This window comes from Mustela putorius, unplaced genomic scaffold, assembly GCF_011764305.1.
Source record: "Mustela putorius furo isolate JIRA1106 unplaced genomic scaffold, ASM1176430v1.1 tig00000430_pilon_pilon_pilon, whole genome shotgun sequence".
NCBI classification, from domain to species: domain Eukaryota; kingdom Metazoa; phylum Chordata; class Mammalia; order Carnivora; family Mustelidae; genus Mustela; species Mustela putorius.
The window spans coordinates 24,776,230-24,796,608 of NW_025421377.1; the positions used below are offsets into that span (position 1 = coordinate 24,776,230).

At 41.3% G+C, this 20,379-nt stretch overlaps 1 protein-coding gene across 3 annotated transcripts in view; it reads right to left on the reverse strand.

Annotated features, from left to right (window-relative positions):
- The window catches only part of SDAD1 (SDA1 domain containing 1), a 30,574-nt gene extending 14,553 nt beyond the window's left edge, over window positions 1-16,021 (reverse strand). Inside the window, exons 1-11 of one of the 3 annotated variants that reach the window (XM_004766253.3) lie at window positions 15,796-16,019; window positions 13,578-13,682; window positions 13,018-13,116; window positions 8,843-8,953; window positions 7,085-7,156; window positions 6,852-6,952; window positions 5,175-5,232; window positions 4,508-4,582; window positions 3,288-3,389; window positions 2,450-2,519; window positions 1,654-1,757 (exon numbers count right to left, since the gene is read on the reverse strand). In XM_004766253.3, coding sequence (XP_004766310.1) covers window positions 1,654-1,757; window positions 2,450-2,519; window positions 3,288-3,389; window positions 4,508-4,582; window positions 5,175-5,232; window positions 6,852-6,952; window positions 7,085-7,156; window positions 8,843-8,953; window positions 13,018-13,116; window positions 13,578-13,682; window positions 15,796-15,885 — 987 coding nt within the window. In that variant the 5' untranslated portion in view covers window positions 15,886-16,019. Of the gene's footprint in view, window positions 1-1,653; window positions 1,758-2,449; window positions 2,520-3,287; window positions 3,390-4,507; window positions 4,583-5,174; window positions 5,233-6,851; window positions 6,953-7,084; window positions 7,157-8,842; window positions 8,954-13,017; window positions 13,188-13,577; window positions 13,683-15,795 lie in introns of those variants that run through there. The other 2 variants (XM_045079890.1, XM_045079891.1) reach the window with 2 other exon arrangements.
- Between the last annotated feature and the right edge of the window lie 4,358 nt (window positions 16,022-20,379).

The following is a 20,379-nucleotide window of genomic DNA, read 5'->3' on the forward strand; positions in this document are numbered from 1 at the left end:
AATTTAATCACCCAAACCCCCACAGTTCTCATTTTATTACTGGATACCAGTCCAATCACACTGCAGGAAGCTTGCTATTTAGCTCAACAATACTCTGAGCTCTGTATTTTACGGAGAAGAGACTAGCAATCTGGAGTCTACCTAAATAAAGGTGACAGAGTCTAGTTACTAAAGCAACTGTAGTTTACAAACAGTAGTTGACATACAGTATCGTATTAGTTTCAGGAGCCCAGCATTGTGATTTGACACTACCATACATTACAAAATGTTCACCAAAGCAGCTGTCATCTTTAACTACAAGGAGAGGAACTTTGGACATGGCCTTGTCTTAGCAAAGTTCACCGCGTCAGAATAAATTGGTTTTTTTCCATTTAGCCCCAAAGCAAAACCAGAACCAGACCAGTAATAAGGAAGATGTAGATTCAGTATAAAGACGGATACTCAACTGTAGTCAGTTGTGAAACTCTAGTATCACTTCTATCAAACCATGCTTAAATTACACATCACTTCTGCTTTCCTAGGAAGCTCAAATTCAGGCCTGACATGAAATTTCTGCACAAATATAACATAAATTCATCTGGTAATCCTGCTGTAGGACTAGAGCCCGTGGAGAAAAGGCATTTTGTTCATTAGATGTTAAGTTTTTCTTAGAAAAAGGAAACAAGTGCTTTCACTCACATGTACTTTAATTTTTAACTGAATACATGCTGACACTGCTAGATTTTCAATAAATAAGGCTGTTTTACTTTTCTTCTTTGAATAAACTTTTTGAAGGGGGTGCCTGGCTGGCTCAGTTGCAAGAGTGTGCAACTCCTGATCTCAGGGTCATGAGTTCAAGCCCCATGTTAGGTGTGATTACATAAAAATAAATAAATTAATATATACATACATACATACATTTTAAGAGCTTTAAAAAATAAACTTTTTTGTTTATAAAAAATCAAAAATTAAAAAATAAATAAATAAATAAACTTTTTTTTCTTTTTTAAACTTTCGGAAGAAGGGAACACATTCAATGATGTACACAGCGCAAATCTCAAGAGTGAAATGATAGGGAACAACCTCAATGCCATTTCTTCACGGCCTAACTTTCTAGAAATCTCATTTTCTACAATAGCAGTTGGTCTGTATGTGTGAAGTTTCCATATGTACGTACTATACAGATATACATATATATGTATATAAAATACCACCAAGGAGCTCCTACAATTTAATTCAACATGAAATAAATGACCAGAGAATTCAGGTTTGCAAACACTGAAAATCTCCCACCAGAGTGATCTGGAAGTCAGTAAAGCTATAAAGGGATAAAGAAACTGCAGAATGGAGTAATAGTTGATAAAAATACATGGGTTATGATGGCTCAGAAAAACGTACATGTTGATCAAATAAAGTAGAAAATCAGAACATAAAATAGTCTGTCCATAAAAATATATGTAGAATTTAAGATCCATATTTACTGATAAGAAAACAAAGTGATAAAAATTGCTATTTTCGGAGTGGAAGATTTTATTCTTCTCTAAATTGTATGGGTTTAAATGGTTTTGAGGGATAAAATTAAGCCGCTGCTCTACCTTAGTGGCTTTCCTTTCACCAGGAATAATTCTATTTCTAATATTCTCACCAAAATGAGAAACATAACGTAATTCGAACCTCGTGAATTCCCACCAATCTGGAGATGAGGTTCATGAGCATCATTTTCACCTCAAACCTCTCCGTAGAGCTCTCTAGCTGCTTTAGCAGTTTTTCTGCAAAATCTGGAAAGCAGAAGATCAGAGAAATACACTGTGAGTCCACGGTCTGCACAGCATTATCTGACAGGTGTAGAGAGAGGCAGTCTTTAGATCAGTGACTGTGGTAGTGAGTGTGTCATTGAGTGTGGCAGATCAGTGACTGCGCCTAAAACCACTCTGCTGAACCAGGACGGTCACGAACAGCAGCAATAAAGAAGGTGAAAAGATTCACACACAGGTGAATGGACTTTCACTGGTGCCCAAAGTTAAGTCTGAAGGATCCCCAAGGTTCTGAGCATCCACATCTTGACTGTTTGATAAGAGCCCCACTTAACAGTTCTCAGAGCCTTGCTTCCCAAAGTGGGGTCCACAGACCACCGGCAGCTGGTCTACCTGGCAGCTTGTTAGAGATACAGTATCTCAGGCCCCACCCTAGACCTACAAAATCAGAATCTGCCCCGATAAGAGATTATCAAGTTTTCATTTAGTCAAGCACAATGTCCTACCACTACTGTTCGTTAAAGACATAAAGAACTCTTCTTCCACATTCTTATTTTGCTGTGCACTGGGAATTACAACTTTAGAACATAATTCCCCAGGCTACAACCAACTAGTAAACAACAATTACTGTTTATTAAGTGCCAGGGAGCTTATATTCCTTGGTAACAGCCAGAGAAAAAGCCAGAAAGGAACTTGGCAAGTCATAATTATAATACCTTGGGGATCATGAATCAAATGAATAGCTGAAAAGTTAAACACTTCTGGTTTCTTCTTCTTTTTTTGTTTCTGAGATAAAATGAGAAGAAAAACATTTACATTATACCACACTATTGCAGGAGGGGAACCTACAACAAATTTCTTTCAAAAACTTTCTTTCAGGGGCGCTTGGGTGGCTCAGTGGGTTAAGCCTCTGCCTTCCGCTCAGGTCATGATCTCAGGGTCCTGGGCTCGAGTCCCGCATCGGGCTCTCTGCTCAGCAGGGAGCCTGCTGCTTCCTCCTCTCTCTCTCTCTGCCTGCCTCTCTGCCTTCGTCTCTGTCTACTGTGATCTCTCTCTGTCAAATAAATAAATAAAATCTTTAAAAAAAAAAAAAAACTTTCTTTCAACTAGAACTAAAGGTGGTTTTTGTCTTTTTACATTAAACCTCGGAAATGTTCCAGCAAATAGCACCCGTGAGACTTAAAAGAATTTAGAAATATAAACATTTAAAGACAAAGAAGGGCTAAATTAATGAGGTTTTAGATTAACCATTGCAAAATACAAAATGTATTTCATTGGTATACTCTTCTGAGAAGATGAATCCAGCAAAAACACTCTATTATAGGCCATCTTGATCACAAGTGAAAAGTGAGTTTAATCAAATTTATTCAAGTCACAGACTCTGCTAGAGCTGAAAACATTTCAACATCTAAAAAACTAGTACTTAAAAATTCATCACACATTTCCAAGTTTTTCAAAAATTCTATTTATTTCAAATTCGTAAAAGCTTTTGCTAAAAACCCCATATTCTACAGTTTAATGATTCCTACCTCATTTGCCAGGTACAAGTCTCACCTTGAGTACTTTCATAGCCTTTTCCAACCTTTTCTTGTGTTTGGAGCTTTTCTTCCCTGTGGCATATTGCACTAGCAAGTCTCTTGCTGTTGGTCCTTCATCCTGAAGAAGAAACTACTTTGTAAACAAGGAAAATCTGCATAGAAGCAAACAGTAAGGCTTTCGGAGACTTCTCTGCATTTATACTCTGCAACTGCTATCAAAAATGAGCACGACTTAAAATTCAATAAAAAAGATTGCCTATGTGTACAAACAGGTACATATAAAGACTGTCACTGCAGCACTGATTTTTGTTTTTATATTCTGCTTTTAATTCTTATGCAAGTATAAAATACAACTTCGTTTTTATTTGAAAAAGGAAACTGGAAACACTATCATTAGGAAAATGCTTAAGCTATAAAACATTCATATTCTGGAATATATGGAGGTTAAAAGAAGGAGGTAGATCTGTATGTACTAAATGCATTGGTGTATCTATATATACAACACAAAGAAAGCAGGTTGCAGACTAATGCACATATTATTTATGTATATTTCAAAGATCTAATATACATAGAACACATACACATAAATGCATGGGAAATAAAATGGTTATCTGTGAAGATGAAACAGGGAAGTGGGAATAAGACAGGATCAAGAAAATTTTTACCTATAGTATCTCTAATTTTTTTACAATAAGAATATATTATTCACACATTATTTAATAACAAAATGAATTAAAAGAGCTTATTGTCTCGTACTGTTACCACAATGCTAATATGAGAAAGGATATTTTTTCTTAAAAATTTTTGATTTTACTAAAAAATATTTTTTAATAAAGAAAATTTCATGACATATATCTTCATTTTGCCTTTTAAAAAGATGCCACGATATTATTCCTCTCCTTCTCTAAACACTCTATGATACCGATATCATCTCAGAAAATACACTGGCAGCAATTTTCATTCTAAGTTTATATAATGAGTTAGAGGTATAGCTTTTGAACTAAGAACAAGGCTAAATGAATACAATTAGTTCTTTACCGAATCTTAGTGAATGTAAATGACAAATTCTAAATAGAATAAAATCTCAGCATGGCAGAACACAATAAAAGATAAAAGTAATATGTAAGTGTCTTTCTAACTTGAGCAGTCATGGATTTTACAATCTGTACTGGGAGCAACAATGAAATCTGATAGACTACGGTCAAGTTCAGAAGCATCTATGGTTGAACGTATAACCTCAGATTCTGAGTCGCTGTCCTTTTTCTCCTCTTCATCTTTCCCAAGGAAAAATGTCAAAGCAGCAACTAATATCTAAAAACCAATCAGAATGAAGTCAATTACTCACCCCAGCTTACAACAAAGAATAAATACTTCTGTTTATGCATTATTCTCGCACAGAACTAGGATCTGAAGGAACAAAATCAGACTGATGGGATTTGGGCCCATTTTTCTCGATTAAAACACAAATGTTGTTATAACATTATTTGTCCCAAAAGTATATATAATTTTAAAGATATATTTAGATAAGAACAGCCAGGCTCTATGCAGTTACCCTTTAAGAAGACTACCAGGAATTTCTACATCTCTGCCCCTACCCCAAAAAGTGACATTGTAGCCTTTCTAACAAAAAGTCAAACATATTCTTAAATTTCTTTCAGCTGTGCCCAGGCCCAAAAGAACAGTCAAGAATTATAGAAGAAAACAAACACTAAGGCTATAGTTTACTACAAAGCATTTAAAAAACTCTTAACTTCATTTGCCTCCTCTAAAGCACCGATGACCCAGGGCGGCAGCCTCAACACAAAGGGAGCAGCACGACCAAACGCGAACTGCGAGCCCATTCTGCCTCCCATGCCCGTCTCCTTGCTACTCACGGCCTCCACACAGCTCTGCGGACGCTCACCTTGGTGACCTTGGAGAAACATGCAGTTGTGATCACATTGACTGTTTTGGCATCATTCCTGGGGTAAGACAGATGAGTGTTTTCCAAGTAAATTTTCATTCTCTTGCATTTCAAAGCATTGACAATGGCACAAAACAGACAATATATATTCCTCCACAGTTTAAAAAGTTGTGGGTTGGGGCACCTGGGTGGCTCAGTGGGTTAAAGCCCCTGCCTTCAGCTCAGGTCATGATCCCAGGGTTCTGGGATCGAGCCCTGCATCAGGCTCTCTGCTTAGTGGGAGCCTGCTTCCTCCTCTCTCTCTCTGCCTGCCTCTCTGCCTACTTGTGATCTCTGTCTGTCAAATAAATAAATAAAATCTTCAAAAAATAATAATAAAATAAAAATTAAAAAATAAAGTTGTGGGTTGCAAAAAATAAATAGTAATAGGAAAAAAAAAGTCATGGATTGCTAAATTGTCAACCATAGGTAAACATTTAATTAAACTTTAGCCCAGTTTTATGTCAGAAAATTTTGCAGCCATTTAATATGGGTTGTTTTGAAGAATTTTTAATGACACAGATACATAGTCAAGATAAGAGAAACAAAAAAATGAATAAAAACTTAATAGTACTGCAAAATCCAACCGTACCTAAAAATTCGTATGTTAAAGGGGGCGTCTGGGTGGCTCAACTGGCTAAGAGGCTGGCTCTTGATTTCAGTAGGTCATGACCTCAGGGTCTTGGAATATAGCCCCATGTGGGGTTCTACATTCAACAGGAGTCTGCTTGAGGATTTCTTCCCCTCTCCTCTGCCCCTCCCCCTGCTTGTGTGTGCCTACGCTCTCTCTTTATACAATAAATAAATCTTTTATTTTTTGAAGATTTTTACTTATTTATTTGACAGAGAGAGACAAAGTGAGAGAGGAAACACAAACCAGGGGAGTAGGAGAGGGAGAAGCAGGCTTTCTGCCTAGTAGGGAGCCTGATGCTGGTCTCGATCCAACGATCTTGGGATCATGACCGGAGCTGCCATTTAATGACTGAGCCACCCAGGAGCCCCATAAATAAATAAATCTTAAAAAAAGATTACATTAAGAAAAGATCACATTAAAGAAAAGAATAGGAGAAAATATCATAAACTATTAACAGTGATCACCTCTGGGTGGTAAAACTATAAAAAAAAAATTTAATAACCTTTCTAGCTTCTCCTAATTTTTTGTTGCAATGAATATTACTTTTATAGTAAAAAAGACGGGAATTGGGAGCAATGTACCAATAAACCGAAGTTTACAGAGCCTGATACTTTACATACATGGGATTAATGAACTTGAAAATCCTCAGACTGGCAGAGTAGAATGAGCACAGATTTCACAGTCTGACATCTGGGTTTGAAGTTCAGCTCTGCCCTTGCCTAACTACTAAGTTTACACTCCATGAACTTTAGTTTTGTCACCTATAAAATGGGGATAATGCCAGATAAGCTGCATTATGTTATTCTAAAGGTTGAAAAAATCATATGCGGCGTAGGCGGCTCAAGAAATGGTGGCCGATGTTATTAGTTATTTGGATTGCTGTTTTTAAAAAATTTCCAACTTAATCTGTGACAGAGATCAAGAAAAATATTTGTCTATGTACTTTGTAGTAATTATAAATGAATGAGAGTCTGTCTCCTTCTCAAGAAACACATATACCTTACCAGATGTTTCTTCTGTAGAGCTCAATCATCACATCCAAAGATATCTTAGCTGCAGTTGCATTGCTGTCTCTTAGCATGGTGTACATGAAATTCTGCAACACCTTAAGAAAAAAGGAGAAAGAAGACTTAATATATTAACACTGTATTATATGTATAATACGTACAATGTATAGTACGTCTAACCTGTACACTGCTGGTGCATACTGCGAGCATGGGAAACAAAAGGTACTTACTATGTTCACCTTATTGTTCTTGTGTTTTGCATTGATATTCTTGATATCGGTGACGATATGTGTGTATAAAGTCTAAGGAAAGGAAACAAAACATACACATTTAACTAACATTTCTAACGTTGCTCAGTTTGCAGAAAAGCACAAGTGCGTGGGAGAATTTAATCTGACCAACTTTCCATGATATAAGCACCATAAACAAAACACAAAGCAGCAGCCAAAATGCAAAAGGGAAGTTGCCCTAAAAAGGTTGAGCAAGGAGTTACCATATACCCCAACAATTCCAAGAAAAATGAAATATATTTTCACACAAACATTCACAGCAGCATTATCCGTAATAGCCAAAAACTGGAAAAACCCAACTGTCCACTAACTGATGAAAAGACAAACCAAGTGTGGTACACCTATATGACGGAGTATTACCTGGCAACGAAAAGGAAGGGCGTACTGACACATTCCACAACACGGATGAACTCTGAAAGCAAGACGCTCAGTGAAAGAAGCCAGACACAAATACATGTTGGGTGATTCCATTTATATGAAACACCCGGGACAGACTGATTTATAGAGACCAAAAGTAGGTCAGTGGTTACCCAGGCCTGAGAAAGATGGGGAAGTGGGGAGTGAATGCTAATGGGAATGGGGTTTCTTTTTGAGGGGGATAAAAATTCTCCAAAATTGACTGTAGTGATGGTTGCAAACTCTGTGAATATACTAAAAACCACTGAACTGTACATTTCCAATAGATGAATCATATGTGAATTATATCACAATAAAGTTATTTTTATAAAGGAAAATTGCTCCATTTACTTAGCCCCTAACCGATACACCAATACCACAGGTGCCCAAAATATGCTCCCACAGACAACTTTTATCTCACAATTAGGCCCAGAAATACAATTGCTAAAATCAAATGGTGGCAGTCTCTAATACTTGGAATAAAAGTTTTTTAACAAATGCGAACTTAAATTTTTCTTTCTTCAATTTCTTTCACAAACCTTCAGCCCTAGTATTACTTATACAAGCAAATACAAGTCACAGGGAAATCTTAATAACGAAAGAAGTGTTTGGGAGATAGGGTGGGGGCTGTTAGAGTTAGCGGTGTCCAGTCCATGCTCTGATTTAGCTCGCTGGTGAAGTACAGATGAAAAAGGCATGGGTTCCGGAGCCATACTGCCCAGGTTTATATTTCTGCCTCCCCGCTAACATGGCCCATGACTCTGGGCATCTTACTCTACCTCCTCGTGCCTCAGCCTTTTCGTTTGTAAAATAACAGTAATAATAAACCCGATCTCATGTTGTGAGTAAACAAATATTTAAAAAGCTCTGAATGGTAGCTGGGAAAAACCAAGCACTCAATAAATGTTAGCTATTAGCACCACGTTGTATACACACAAGAACGGATTTTTTCCTATTAAAATTATTCTTAACTGCATCCAACAACATGAAGTATTAAGAATTCAATCTATAAGTTTTAGGGGCGCCTGGGTGGCTCAGTGGGTTAAAGCCTCTGCCTTCGACTTGGGTCACGCTCAGGGTCCTGGGATCGAGCCCCACATCAGGCTCTCTGCTCAGCGGGGAGCCTACTTCCCACCCGCCCCCTCACCGCCTGCCTCTCTGCCTACTTGTGATCTCTGTGTGTCAAATAAATATATAAATAAATCTTTAAAAAAAGAAAAAAAAATTCAATCTCTAAGTTTTAACGTCACTGTAAGGAAAAATGAAAATATAAGGAGGGAATAAAGCAATTTTGCTACTCACCTTTCGCAGAAGCTTATCATGGCAACGCAGAAGTTCAAAGAAGAGTTCCAGCAAACTTGATGGGTTGATGAGATTCTTATTTCTCAGCAAGATCAAAGCTTTGCAAAATGTCTAAGGAAGGAAAAGAAAACATACCATGTGATGATGAAAAAGACGAGAAAAGGGAGCATGTATGTCCCGAAAGAGCACGCGCCCTTCTACCTGTTAGATACTATTCTGGGCATTAGGACAGAACAGCCTCTGCCCTCACGGACCTTCCACTGGGAGCGGGCAGAAGAGCAGACAGAGGAGGAGAGGAAGCACATCAACAGGTGTTTACCTCAGACAGTGACATGTGCCACGAGGAACGGTAGGATCACTGATACGCAGTGACCGTGGAGGGGCTGCTTTACACATGGAGATCAAGGAAGTGTCAAGATAGAGGACAAACCGGGGTGCCTGGGTGGCTCAGTTGTTTAGGTGTCTGCCTTCGGCTCAAGTCATGATCTCAGAGTCCTGGAATCAAGTGCCACATTGGGCTCCCTGTTCAGCGGGGAAATCTGCTGCTCCCTCTCCCTCTGACTCTTCCCTGCTTGTGCTCTGTCTCAGATAAACAAATAAAATCTTAAAAAAAAAAAAAAATGACAACCCCCTAGCGACCCATGAATGCACAAACAAAAGAAGGGTGGGGTAACAAGAACAGAATAAATGGGAATCATCAGTCTGAATTTGTCACCTTCCAAGACAGTCCTTGGACGTACTGTTGGCACCAAGAATCAGCCAACAGCACTTACAGCCTCCCGCTTACCACCAACCTTCACAAGTACCCTTCTGGCCCAGGTTGGCTTCTACTATTGTTCTGCATGAATGGAACAAGTAATCCTTGGAGAGTAGTTGATTCCAAGTCTTGTGGCAGGAAAAGCAGTAAAAAAGGTTTTAGAATGATTTCTGCCAGAATGTAAGGATGCTTTCAAAAATAACAGGGGCTTACGGGCACCTGGGTGGCTCAGTGGGTTAAGCCTCTGTCCTGGGGTCCTGGGATTGAGCCCCCACATTGGGCTCTCTGCTAGGTGGGAAGCCTGCTTCCCCCTCTCTCTCTGCCTACTTGTGATATCTCTCTCTCTCTGTGTCAAATAAATAAATAAAATATTAAAAAAAAAAAAAGCTTAGTCAAAAGGACTGAAAATCTCCCACTGGCCAGGTGATAACTAATTTGAACAAAAAAATAAATAACACTTAAAAAAAGAAATGAACACAAGGGGCATCTTTGGTTAATGCTGGTTAAGTGTCTGACTCTTGGTTTCAGCTCAGGTCATGATCTCAGGGTCAGGAGGTCGAGCCCTGCGGTGGGCTCCAAGCTCAGCATCGAGTCTGCCTGGAGTCTCTCCTTCCCTTTCCCTCTTGTCTCTCCCCTCTGTACTCTGCTCGGCACCACAAAATACATGGGTATTTTGTTTCTTCCATTAAGAAACGAAGTCTGTTCTATTTGTGTAAGTAGGAAAAAGTGAACAAAACCTTGGGAATAATTCAAAAGTCCTGGGAAAATAACCAAACACTAGGCAGAAAGTCCAGCAGCTGTAAAGGACCGGTGGTCATCACAATCACCAATTAGAAAGAGGAGCCACCAGTTTGTTCTAGGGACGCCCAGGTGGCTCAGTCAGTTATGTGTCTGCTCAGGTCTGGATCCCGGGGTCCTGGGATGGAGCCCCGCATCAGGGTCCCTGCGCAGCGGGGAGCCTGCTTCCCCTCTCCACCTGCCCGCTATTCCCCCTGCTTGTGCTCGCTCTGTGTGTCAAATAAATAAACAAATAAATAAATAAAATCTTAAAAAAAATGGAGGATCCACCAGCTTTTTTAAACGAATCCTTTAAAGAGGAATGCTAATTACACAGACTCAATCCCTTGTTTCCAAGGAAAGGAAATCTCCATAAATTATTTTTTAAAAACCCATTAATCACGATAAAGAACTATAAAGAAACACACACATTTACTTATTTAACAATGCCTGCAGACTGGTTTGGTTGGGTACTATGAGACACACAAAACTTAAAGGAAACCTAATTCCTTGGGAAGACAGTAAGTCTCATACTCAAAATCCCAATCTGTATGACCTATAGGGACTTGAAGTTTTATGACGTAAGTAGACGTCCTTTGACTAACAGTCTGAAGTCTCTTCAGCTGTGCTGCCAGGTCCCACAGCCCAACTGAAAGTCATTCAGTTGACAACCTAGACCTTGAAACTCTGGCTTGTCTGATGCTATCTCTTCTTTCAGGCCTAATCAAATTAATAAAATCCTAAAGAAGTATAAAAACAGTAGAATTATAAAAAGTCTGGGAAAATGTAAGAGAAAGAAACAAAACTGAATCTACACAGGTAGCATAAGTTTTGGCATAAGATATTAACATGTTTGTGATCATAATATTTGTGTCAGTTCTACCTGCTGCAGGGGTGTCTGAAAAGCAGAGGTATGAAATCTGAAAATGCCTTAGGCTGGGTTCCCAAGAAGCAGAGGCCGATTCAGTACAGTGATTTGTCGAGGGTGGGCTCTTCTAGAAGAGAAGTAAAGGAAGCAGGGTAGGGCAGACCAAAGAAAAGCTGAGCAAGGATACGTCCTGGGCTGGAGATCAACTCTAGGCCAGTCACACAGAAGCCTTGGAGCACAAACTGTAACATAAAGTTGGACCCACACTGAGAGAAGAGGCTGGGCTTTTATACCTCTGGGATAGCCAGGTACCCATGACAGGCTGAGAGGGCAACCTCCCAGATGCGGGGCTGTCACTGAGCCGGAGACCGGAGAAAGGACAGCTGATCACCCCAGGCGAGGGAGGCGGGAGCACAGGGCTGGTAAAGGGGATCTCAGCCAGGACTGAATATCAACCACTAAAGTGACGATATTTAAATGCTCAAGCTGGCCAGTTAATGAGATTTACAAAATCAAGCATTATAGGAGTGCTCCTAATCAATTCTGGTTTGGCACTGCCCAATTCGAACTGAATTTTATTCAAACTCTTAAAATTTATTTATTTATTTATTTGCTTGTTTATTTATATTTTTAAGATTTATTTATATATTTATTTGACACACAGAGATCACAAGTAGGCAGAGAGGCAGGCAGAGAGAGAGAGAGGAGGAAGCAGGCTCCCCGCAGAGCAGAGAGCCCGATGCGGGTCCTGGGATCATGACCTGTGCGGAAGGCAGAGGCTTTAACCCACTGAGCCACCCAGACACCCCCAAACTCTTAAAATTTAAAAATAAAGGAATACGGGGCAACTGGGTGGCTCAGTGGGTTAAGCCGCTGCCTTCGGCTCAGGTCATGATCTCAGGGTCCTGGGGTCGAGTCCCGCATCGGGCTCTCTGCTCAGCAGGGAGCCTGCTTCCCCTCTCTCTCTCTGTCTGCCTCTCCGTCTACTTGTGATTTCTCTCTATCAAATAAATAAAATCTTTAAAAAAAAATAAATAAAGGAATACATAAAGCACTGTAAAAACTGTAAATTATAATTAGGGTTCTTAATGCATAAGAGATTTGAGTGACTAGAAGGAAACACGTATTCAAAGGAACATCCCGGCAGGGTTAGCATGCTGGAGGAACAGAAAGATCGGAGAGCGAGGAGTGTAGCAAAAAAGGAGATGAGCTCAAAACTACTGGCAGACGCCCCTGGCCGGCTCAGTTGGTAGAGCATCCAACTCTTGATCTTAGGGTTGTGAGTTCGGACCCCACACCGGGTACAGAGATTACTTAATAAAATCTTGGGACGCCTGGGCGACTCAGTCAGTTAAGCCGCTGCCTGTGGCTCAGGTCATGATCCCAGAGTCCTGGGATTGAGTCCTGCATCAGGCTCTCTGCTCAGCAGGGAGCCTGCTTCCTCCTCTCTCTCTTTGCCTGCCTTTCTGCCTACTTGTGATCTCTGTCAAATAAATAAATAAAATCTTAAAAAAAAAAAAAAAAACCCCAAGCAAACAAACAAAATCAAAACATTGGCAAGAAGCAGATAATATAGGGACTTACAGGCCATGTTAGTAATTTTGAGTTTTATTCTAAGTATAGATGAGAAGCCAAAGAAAGATTTTAAGGAACAGGTGATACATTCTGATTTACATTTTAAGAAGATGTTTAGCTGAGGCTGTCCTCATTTAAACACATATTATTTGCACACGTAAACATAGCACAACAGATCAATCCAAATACTGGACCTACCATTCGAAGATCTGGATCCAAGACAGTGTGATTGTAGGAGAGAAGATCTTTCAACTCTTGAGGAAAATTACTTAAATGTTCTGGATAGCAGTGACCAATCTGTAACAAAGCAAAGTTTCTTCTGAAGTTTCTTTCTCTCCTATAATTCATATGCACATACACATGACGCTCTGCAAAAGGAGAGTAAAAGGCTGTTTCACAGAAGCAGACGGTTTCAAATCATTTTTCTATTCTACATGCCAATTTCCTGACTTCTTTCATATTTCTTCTAATCTTAGTAAAACATGTGTGACCGGAATTAGAATCTGCTTTTATGATTAATTTGACAAAAAAAAACAAACAGCCTCAAAATTTTGCTTTGGTTGGTTCTGTGAAACGCTCCAGCAAAATCTTCTAATTCAGTTTAGGGAGAAAATAAAATTTGCAAAAAGGGAAACTTAAAAAAAATTTTTTTAATTAAATTTCCATTTGTAACTGGAATAAGGTTGGGTATTACTGGAAAAATAGTCTGCAAACTGTATAAAACAACTGGTCTATGTTTTACTCAGAAATCCTCTTACCTGTGCCATAAACATCACCAGCTCTGCCAGTTCTTTGCTGGGTTTATTTGGTTGTAATTTGAAAATCTCCACATTGGATTTGTAGTGATTATACTGCTGTAGAAACTGTAGGAAAATAAAATTTCAGTTGGTCATCTTCTATTATATGGCTTTCTCAGTAAAGAATGAGAAATTACTTAGTAGACATGTCTGACAGTGGCATGGAGAAAAAGGTATGGCAATAGAGTGCAGGAACATCTTTTCCTTACCGGCCTTCTTCAAAGTAAGTGTTGAAAAATGTGAGCACATCATAGGTAATCTAAAGACCCTTCCCTTTATCATTAGAAACGTAGGTGATGTGGTGTAAAGCACATTAAAGCAAGAATCAAAAACTCATATTCAATATGTAGAACACTCCCAGCAGCAGAAAAATATAAGTCAGAATAAGTAAATTATATTGCAACTATATAAAATTCTCTAGTCAAAATCCCCGTCTTCCTTCAAATAATGATTAGGATTTTATCCTGGAGTTCTAGATAGGATGTGTCAACAGCAAAAGCAATACACAAAAATAATAACAGCTTCCACTTAATTCAACACTTGCTATATGCCAAGTCATTATGTACATCATCTCATTTAATTATATTTAATTCTAACAACCCAGCAATCTAATGTTGGAACTCACCAGGCCTCCGTTTCATGCCCTATATCTACTCTCCAGCTCCAGAGCACAGTTTTAAATTGTGTGAATGTATGAGAGACATTGTGATAAGGAGTTTTTTTTTTTAAGATTATTTATTTATTTATTTTTAGAAAGAGACAGAGATGGGGTGCCTGGGTGGGTCAGTGGGTTAAAGCCTCTGCCTTCCGCTCAGGTCATGATCTCAGAGTCCTGGGACCAAGCCGTGCATCAGGCTCTCTGCTCAGCAGGGAGTGCGCTTTCCCCTCTCTCTGCCTGCCTCTCTGCCTACTTGTGATCTCTTTATCTCTCTGTCAAATAAATAAATATTTATTAAAAAAAAAAAAAAGAAAGTAAAGAAAGAGACAGAGGGCATGAGTGGGTGGAGTGGCGAGGGAGAGACTCTCCAAGCAGACTCCCTGCAAGACGGGAGCCCATGACAGCTCTATCCCAGGACCCGGAGATCATGACCTGAGTCAAAATCAAGGGTCAGGTGCTTCACTGAGCCACCCAGGCACCCTGAGAATGACTACTTGTGTTAGCAGCCCTAACGGGCCCAGTGCACTCCGTATTCATTATCACCAATTGCCTGGCATCTGTGTTAATAGACATCTTGAACTAGCATGGTCAAAAAACAAAACTCTTGATTTCCCCTAACAAAACTCTTAGGCCTCCACCTTTCTCCGAGACCAGGAGTCAAGAAAAAGACCTACAGCCCCTACATGCTTCAGATACGACCCTGCTCTCCTGACCGGAGTGAGCAGGGGGCCCCAGACGCCCGTGCGCTCCCGGCAAGATCCTTATCTCACTTCCTCCCCCTGGTAGCCACAGTCCAGCCGCCACTACGTGCCCTGAGATTGTTAAGAACGGGTATCACCACGCCCCTTAACGTTCATCAGTCACCACATAGGTCCAGCACTCCCAGGCCACCCCTTAGTCCCCTCTAATCCCCAGACCCGAGGAGTTAAGGACTCTCGGGAGGGGCCGGGGCCCCGCAGCCATCCCGACGCTCCCTGGAAAACTGCTTCTCTCCCGACACGCCGCGGCCCCGTTTCCTTCCGCTCAGCAAGTGTCCCCTCGGCGAGCACTGACAGCCCTCCGGACCGGGACCCCTCCCTGCTCCTTAGCTGTCCCCACGGCCAGCTTTGACTCTGGCGTCCGGGGGCGCGCAGACGTCCGGCGGCGGGCTCACGACACCGGCTCACCCCGCGTCCCCGACTCACTCCACTTAGGGGTCTCTGGAAGCAAAAGGCTGGAAATCTACGTGGAAGTTGGAGATGGGGAGGGGGCCTTTGTCCCTCCATCTCTATGAGATCGGGAGAGAAACCCCAAAGCAAATAAAGAATACTAATGATGATAAAGTAAAATCTCTAAGGGACTCAGAACAGTGACGGGCAGCAATTTCCACGACGTGGGGAACGAAACCAGAGACATGTCCCCTCCTCAACCTGTCTCCTCCCGAGGGATCCCGGACCTAAGCGAAGAACCTGGGGCGACCCAGGACCCAGCTCCCCTCCACGCCTTCCCCCTGCCGGGCCCGGCGCCGCGCCGCACTCCCACCTCCTCCACGTAGGCTGGCGGGTCCCGCTTTATCAGATTCTGCAACTGCGGCAGGTTGCTGGGCAGCTTGTTGTTGTTTCTGCTGGACATGTCGGCGGCTGACGGGCTCCGCCACGAAGAGTCTCAAGAAGCCCCACGCCGCCGGCAGCCGCCAACAGTGTCGGCCGCGTGGGGGACTCCCGCTTCCGAGAATGACCGGAAACAGCGCCAGGGACGCCCGGTAGGCGGCGCCATGTTGGCTCTTTAAAAAAAAGGGGGAGGGGGCAGAAACCGGAGAGCCTACGGGAGCCTCGGAGTGTCAAATTTATTCCCACCGCCAACTGCTTATTAGGGGTATGCACGAGGTTTTGATTCCCCCCACCGGCAGAGACATTAGTTTATATCGCCATTCTGACACTCCTATGGAACAAATACATAAGAATTAATCGTTTTTTAAATCCCACAGCCTAAGGACAGAAGCTTTTTCCTCTGGGAGTAGAGAGCACCATCTATCCCATTTTGGGGGGAGGGGGTGAGCGATGAGTCGCGTGATGCTTTTTTGCTGTAACTTTAAATCGGTTTTGTTTAGTTTTTTTTTATAATTTTTAATTTTTTATAAACATATATTTTTATCCCCAGGGGTACAGGTCTGTGATCACCAGGTTTACACACTTCACAGCACTCACCAAAGCACATACCCTCCCCAATGTGTCCATAACCCACCCCCTTCTCCCAACCCCCCTCCCCCCCAGCAACCCTGTAACTTTAAATTGTTTTTGTTTAGTTTTTGGTTGTTTCAACCCACCGAAGGTCGCCCGAGGGAAAAGGGGTGTGGCCTGGATAAAGTGTAATCGTGCTGATTGATTTTAAAATGCAAATTAATTTGTATGTAAAGGACCGCCCTTGTTATAAGCTTTATAGGGACTCTTCGGGCGCCGGCTGCTGGTCATTCGGAGAGAACGGGTTTCTGCAGTTTCACGGTGTGCAACAAGTGCGGTGAATGACTCCAGAACGACGTAGGGCGTTGTTCATGCAAAAATACGCGAGATCGCTCCCTCCGTGCCAGGCAACGTTCAGGCGCTTGGCTTGCATTCCTCATTTAATCCTCGGAAAAGCCCTCTAAATTAGGATCTGTCATTATCTGCGCTGCGCAGAGGAGGAAGCAGGCTCGGGCAAGTGACTGCCCAAAGTCATACATACCGGTGTGGAAGCTGAAGATTTCCGTGCAGTTTCGGCTGGAACTAGATGAGAAAGAAAAAAAGGAGCCTCACAGCGGTCCCCTAGTAACGGATCCCGCCTTGGTAGAGGGACAGTGGTATCCTCTCGCTTAAGAGAAACCATTTCAGGTGCACCCGGCTGCCTTAGTAGGCCAGAGCATGCCACACTTGATCTCAGGGTTGTCAGTTCAAGCCCCACGTTTTCCGTAGAGATTACTGAAATAAATAAATTTTTAAAAAACAAACAAAGCATGGAATTCACAAGACAGCAACTTCATTTCACTCCAGGTCATCACAGAACTGGATAGAATGAGCCCAAAACAGGGTAACTGTAATCACACCTGAGCACAGACAAAATCAAGACTGTGCAAACCACCATTAATTTCTCAACTAGGTTTGGAAAATGGCTGTTCTGTTTATTAATTGTTGAGTCAGGTTCTTATGACATTATTAAGAAGGAAATGTAGGCATATATATTTTTTTTTCTTTTTTTTCCTTTTTTTTTAAAAGCCTATTCAGAAGGGCATCTTGCTGGCTCAGTCTGTAGAGCCTGTGATTCTTGATCTCCGCGTGATGAGTTCAAGGCCCATGCTAGGTGTAGATATTATTTATGTGAGTAAATAAATTAAAAAAAAAAACTTAAAAGAAAAACCCACTCATAGATTTAAATTAAAAATAAGTCTAGAGTGCCTGGGTGGCTCAGTTGGTTAGGCGACTGCCTTCAGCTCAGGTCATGATCCCGGAGTCCCACATCGGGCTCCCAGCTCTACGGGGAGTCTGCTTCTCTCTCTGACCTTCTCCTCTCTCATGCTCTCTCTCACTGTCTCTCTCTCAAATAAATAAAATCTTTAAAAAAAAAAGTCTATAGGTTGTATTAGGAAAAAAGTATCCTCAAAATGAAATATATTAAAAAAACTTTTTGAAATTATTTAATAGAATTCCCGTCAAAATCACAAGCTTATGTACTATGACTCTTCCATCACAAAACTATGACATGAATAAAACAGGCCATATCACAAACTTTTATTTGCCACCTGTAAGTCAGGAACTAGGGTAGGTGCTAGGAATCCAAAAATAAACGAGGCATGGGCATTTGCCCTTGGGGAACTCACAGACTGAAAAGGGAGACAAATAGATAAGCACTTTTAAAATGAATAAAAATGTTCTTACAGTAGAGCAGTGGAAGCCATGGAAAGGACAATGCAGCCTAGAGGAACCAGAACGTCCCGTAGTTATGGTACTACTTGATTGAAATCCTGAAAGAAGAGGAGCTTTTCTGGAGGAGGGGAAGAAAGGTTTTCCACACGAAGAAAAAAGCCTGTATAGAGGTACAAAGGCTTGAAAAAGCCTGGTGGATTTAAGGGATGGCCAGAGGTTTGGTGTGACTAAATGTTGGGATCGGGATGTGTAGCCCGGAAGGAGCTGAGAAAAATGAGTCGGGGGAGGTTCTGGAGTCTTCTGATAGGAGGGTTTTTGTGCTCGTCTAAGGAGGGCGTGTAAGTCTGCTCAAGAGAAAACGAAGGATGAGTGACTAACTGAATACATATATATATATTTTTTAAATTTACTTATTTTGATAGAGAGAAAAAGAGAGAGAAAGAGAGAGTGAGCACAAGCAGGGGGAGCAGGAGAGGGAAAAGCAGGCTTCCCGCTGAGCAGGGAGCCCGATGAGGGGGCTCCATCCCAGGACCCCTCGATCAAGAGCCCAGCAGCTGCTTGACTGAGCCACCCAGGCGCCCCCCATGTTTAAGTATATGAGCCAGAGCAATACCAAGAAAACTCCATATTCATTTCTATATTTAGAAATACCTATAGAAATATATATATTGAATTGGCAAAGGAACTTTCCATCTTTTTCTGATCCCTAAATAACTTTGACCTGAAGTGAGTTACTCTAGGAAAGAAAATCCCCTTTCTATCTTTGCAGAAGAGACCCTATAATAATTCTAATACAGATCCGATCGTCTGGGTTCAACTGGAGTAAAAATCTCGGTATTACAGGCGCCCAGACTAGGGGCTAGTTTAAGTTTTGATTGCATAAGAAGCACCCTCTTCTCATATCTTTATTTGGGGTGACTTTTGCGGGAATGTGATATTCCAGACAGCAGCTTGAATGCCAGCCTTGAGCCCTTGAATCTTTCTTACAAGCAGTAGGAAGAAGGAAGATGTGGGAAAGCGAAAGGGTGCAGCTGCCGCTGAACTAGCCTTACAAGAGTTCCGAACAATGCAACACTAATGCATTTATCTCCTTGGTCAGAACTTTGTGAGACGGATAGCCCTACCAAGGGGTGTTTTGGCCCGGTACAATGAAGCTGTGGCTAAAGGAAGGAGAGATTGTGTTTGTTTTAAAGGATAAGGAAAGGTTTCATGAAGATGGGTATACAGTTGCGTCTTGAAAGCGCGTAGTTTTGATATGGGAGGGGGCTACATAGACGACAAATAATAACTTGATTGAGACAGGTGGTAGCCTCCCAAGTTCATTAGTCTCATCTGTGTAAGAGAACATCATGAGGCTCCTTAGGGAATATTTCCTTCCTTGTAAAAGGAGAATGTTGAACAAACCCAGTTCTCATGCCAGCTTCGTTACTGGAGGTACGATCTATATGATGATCCATGGAAATTTTCCATTAAACTGATGCGAAATATATTCTCTTTACTTATTTAACCTTACATAAAACAATAATACCTGGGAATGATGGGTTTGATGTACTATTGGTTTGATGTGGTATTTTTTGAGCTCATCTAAGGGGATTTTTTGAGCTTCCACAGGGGATTCTACCCTTTGTTTTTTTATGAACATGTATTTGTTTTATAGATTTATTAAGAGGTAATTAGTGTGCAAGATATTGGCCATAAAGTGTACAACTTGATGAGTTTTGATATGTGTATGCACCCACAAAATCATTATCACTGGGGCGCCTGGGTGGCTCAGTGGGTTAAAGCCTGGGTTAAAGCCTCTGCCTTCAGCTCAGGTCATGATCTCAGGGTCCTGGGATCGAGCCCTACATCGGGCTCTCTGCTCAGCGGGGAGCCTGCTTCTCTCTCTCTCTCTGCCTGCCTCTCTGCCTCCTTGTGATCTCTCTCTGTCAAATAAATAAGTAAAATCTTAAAAAAAATCATTATCACCATCAAGATAATGAATATATCCATTATCCCAAGTTTCCTTGTGCTCCATTGTCCCCAAACATGCAATTTTATTTCTGTCACCATAGATTGCATTTATAGAAATGTTATATGAATGGAATCAGGCATTTTTTTTGCTCTCTCTCTTTTTTTTAAAAGTTTTTATTTATCTTTTTGAGACAGGGAAAGAAAGAGAAAGAGAGCCAAAAGGAATGGATGAGAGGAGCAGAGTGAGAAGTGGACTCCCCTCCGAGCAGGGAGCCCT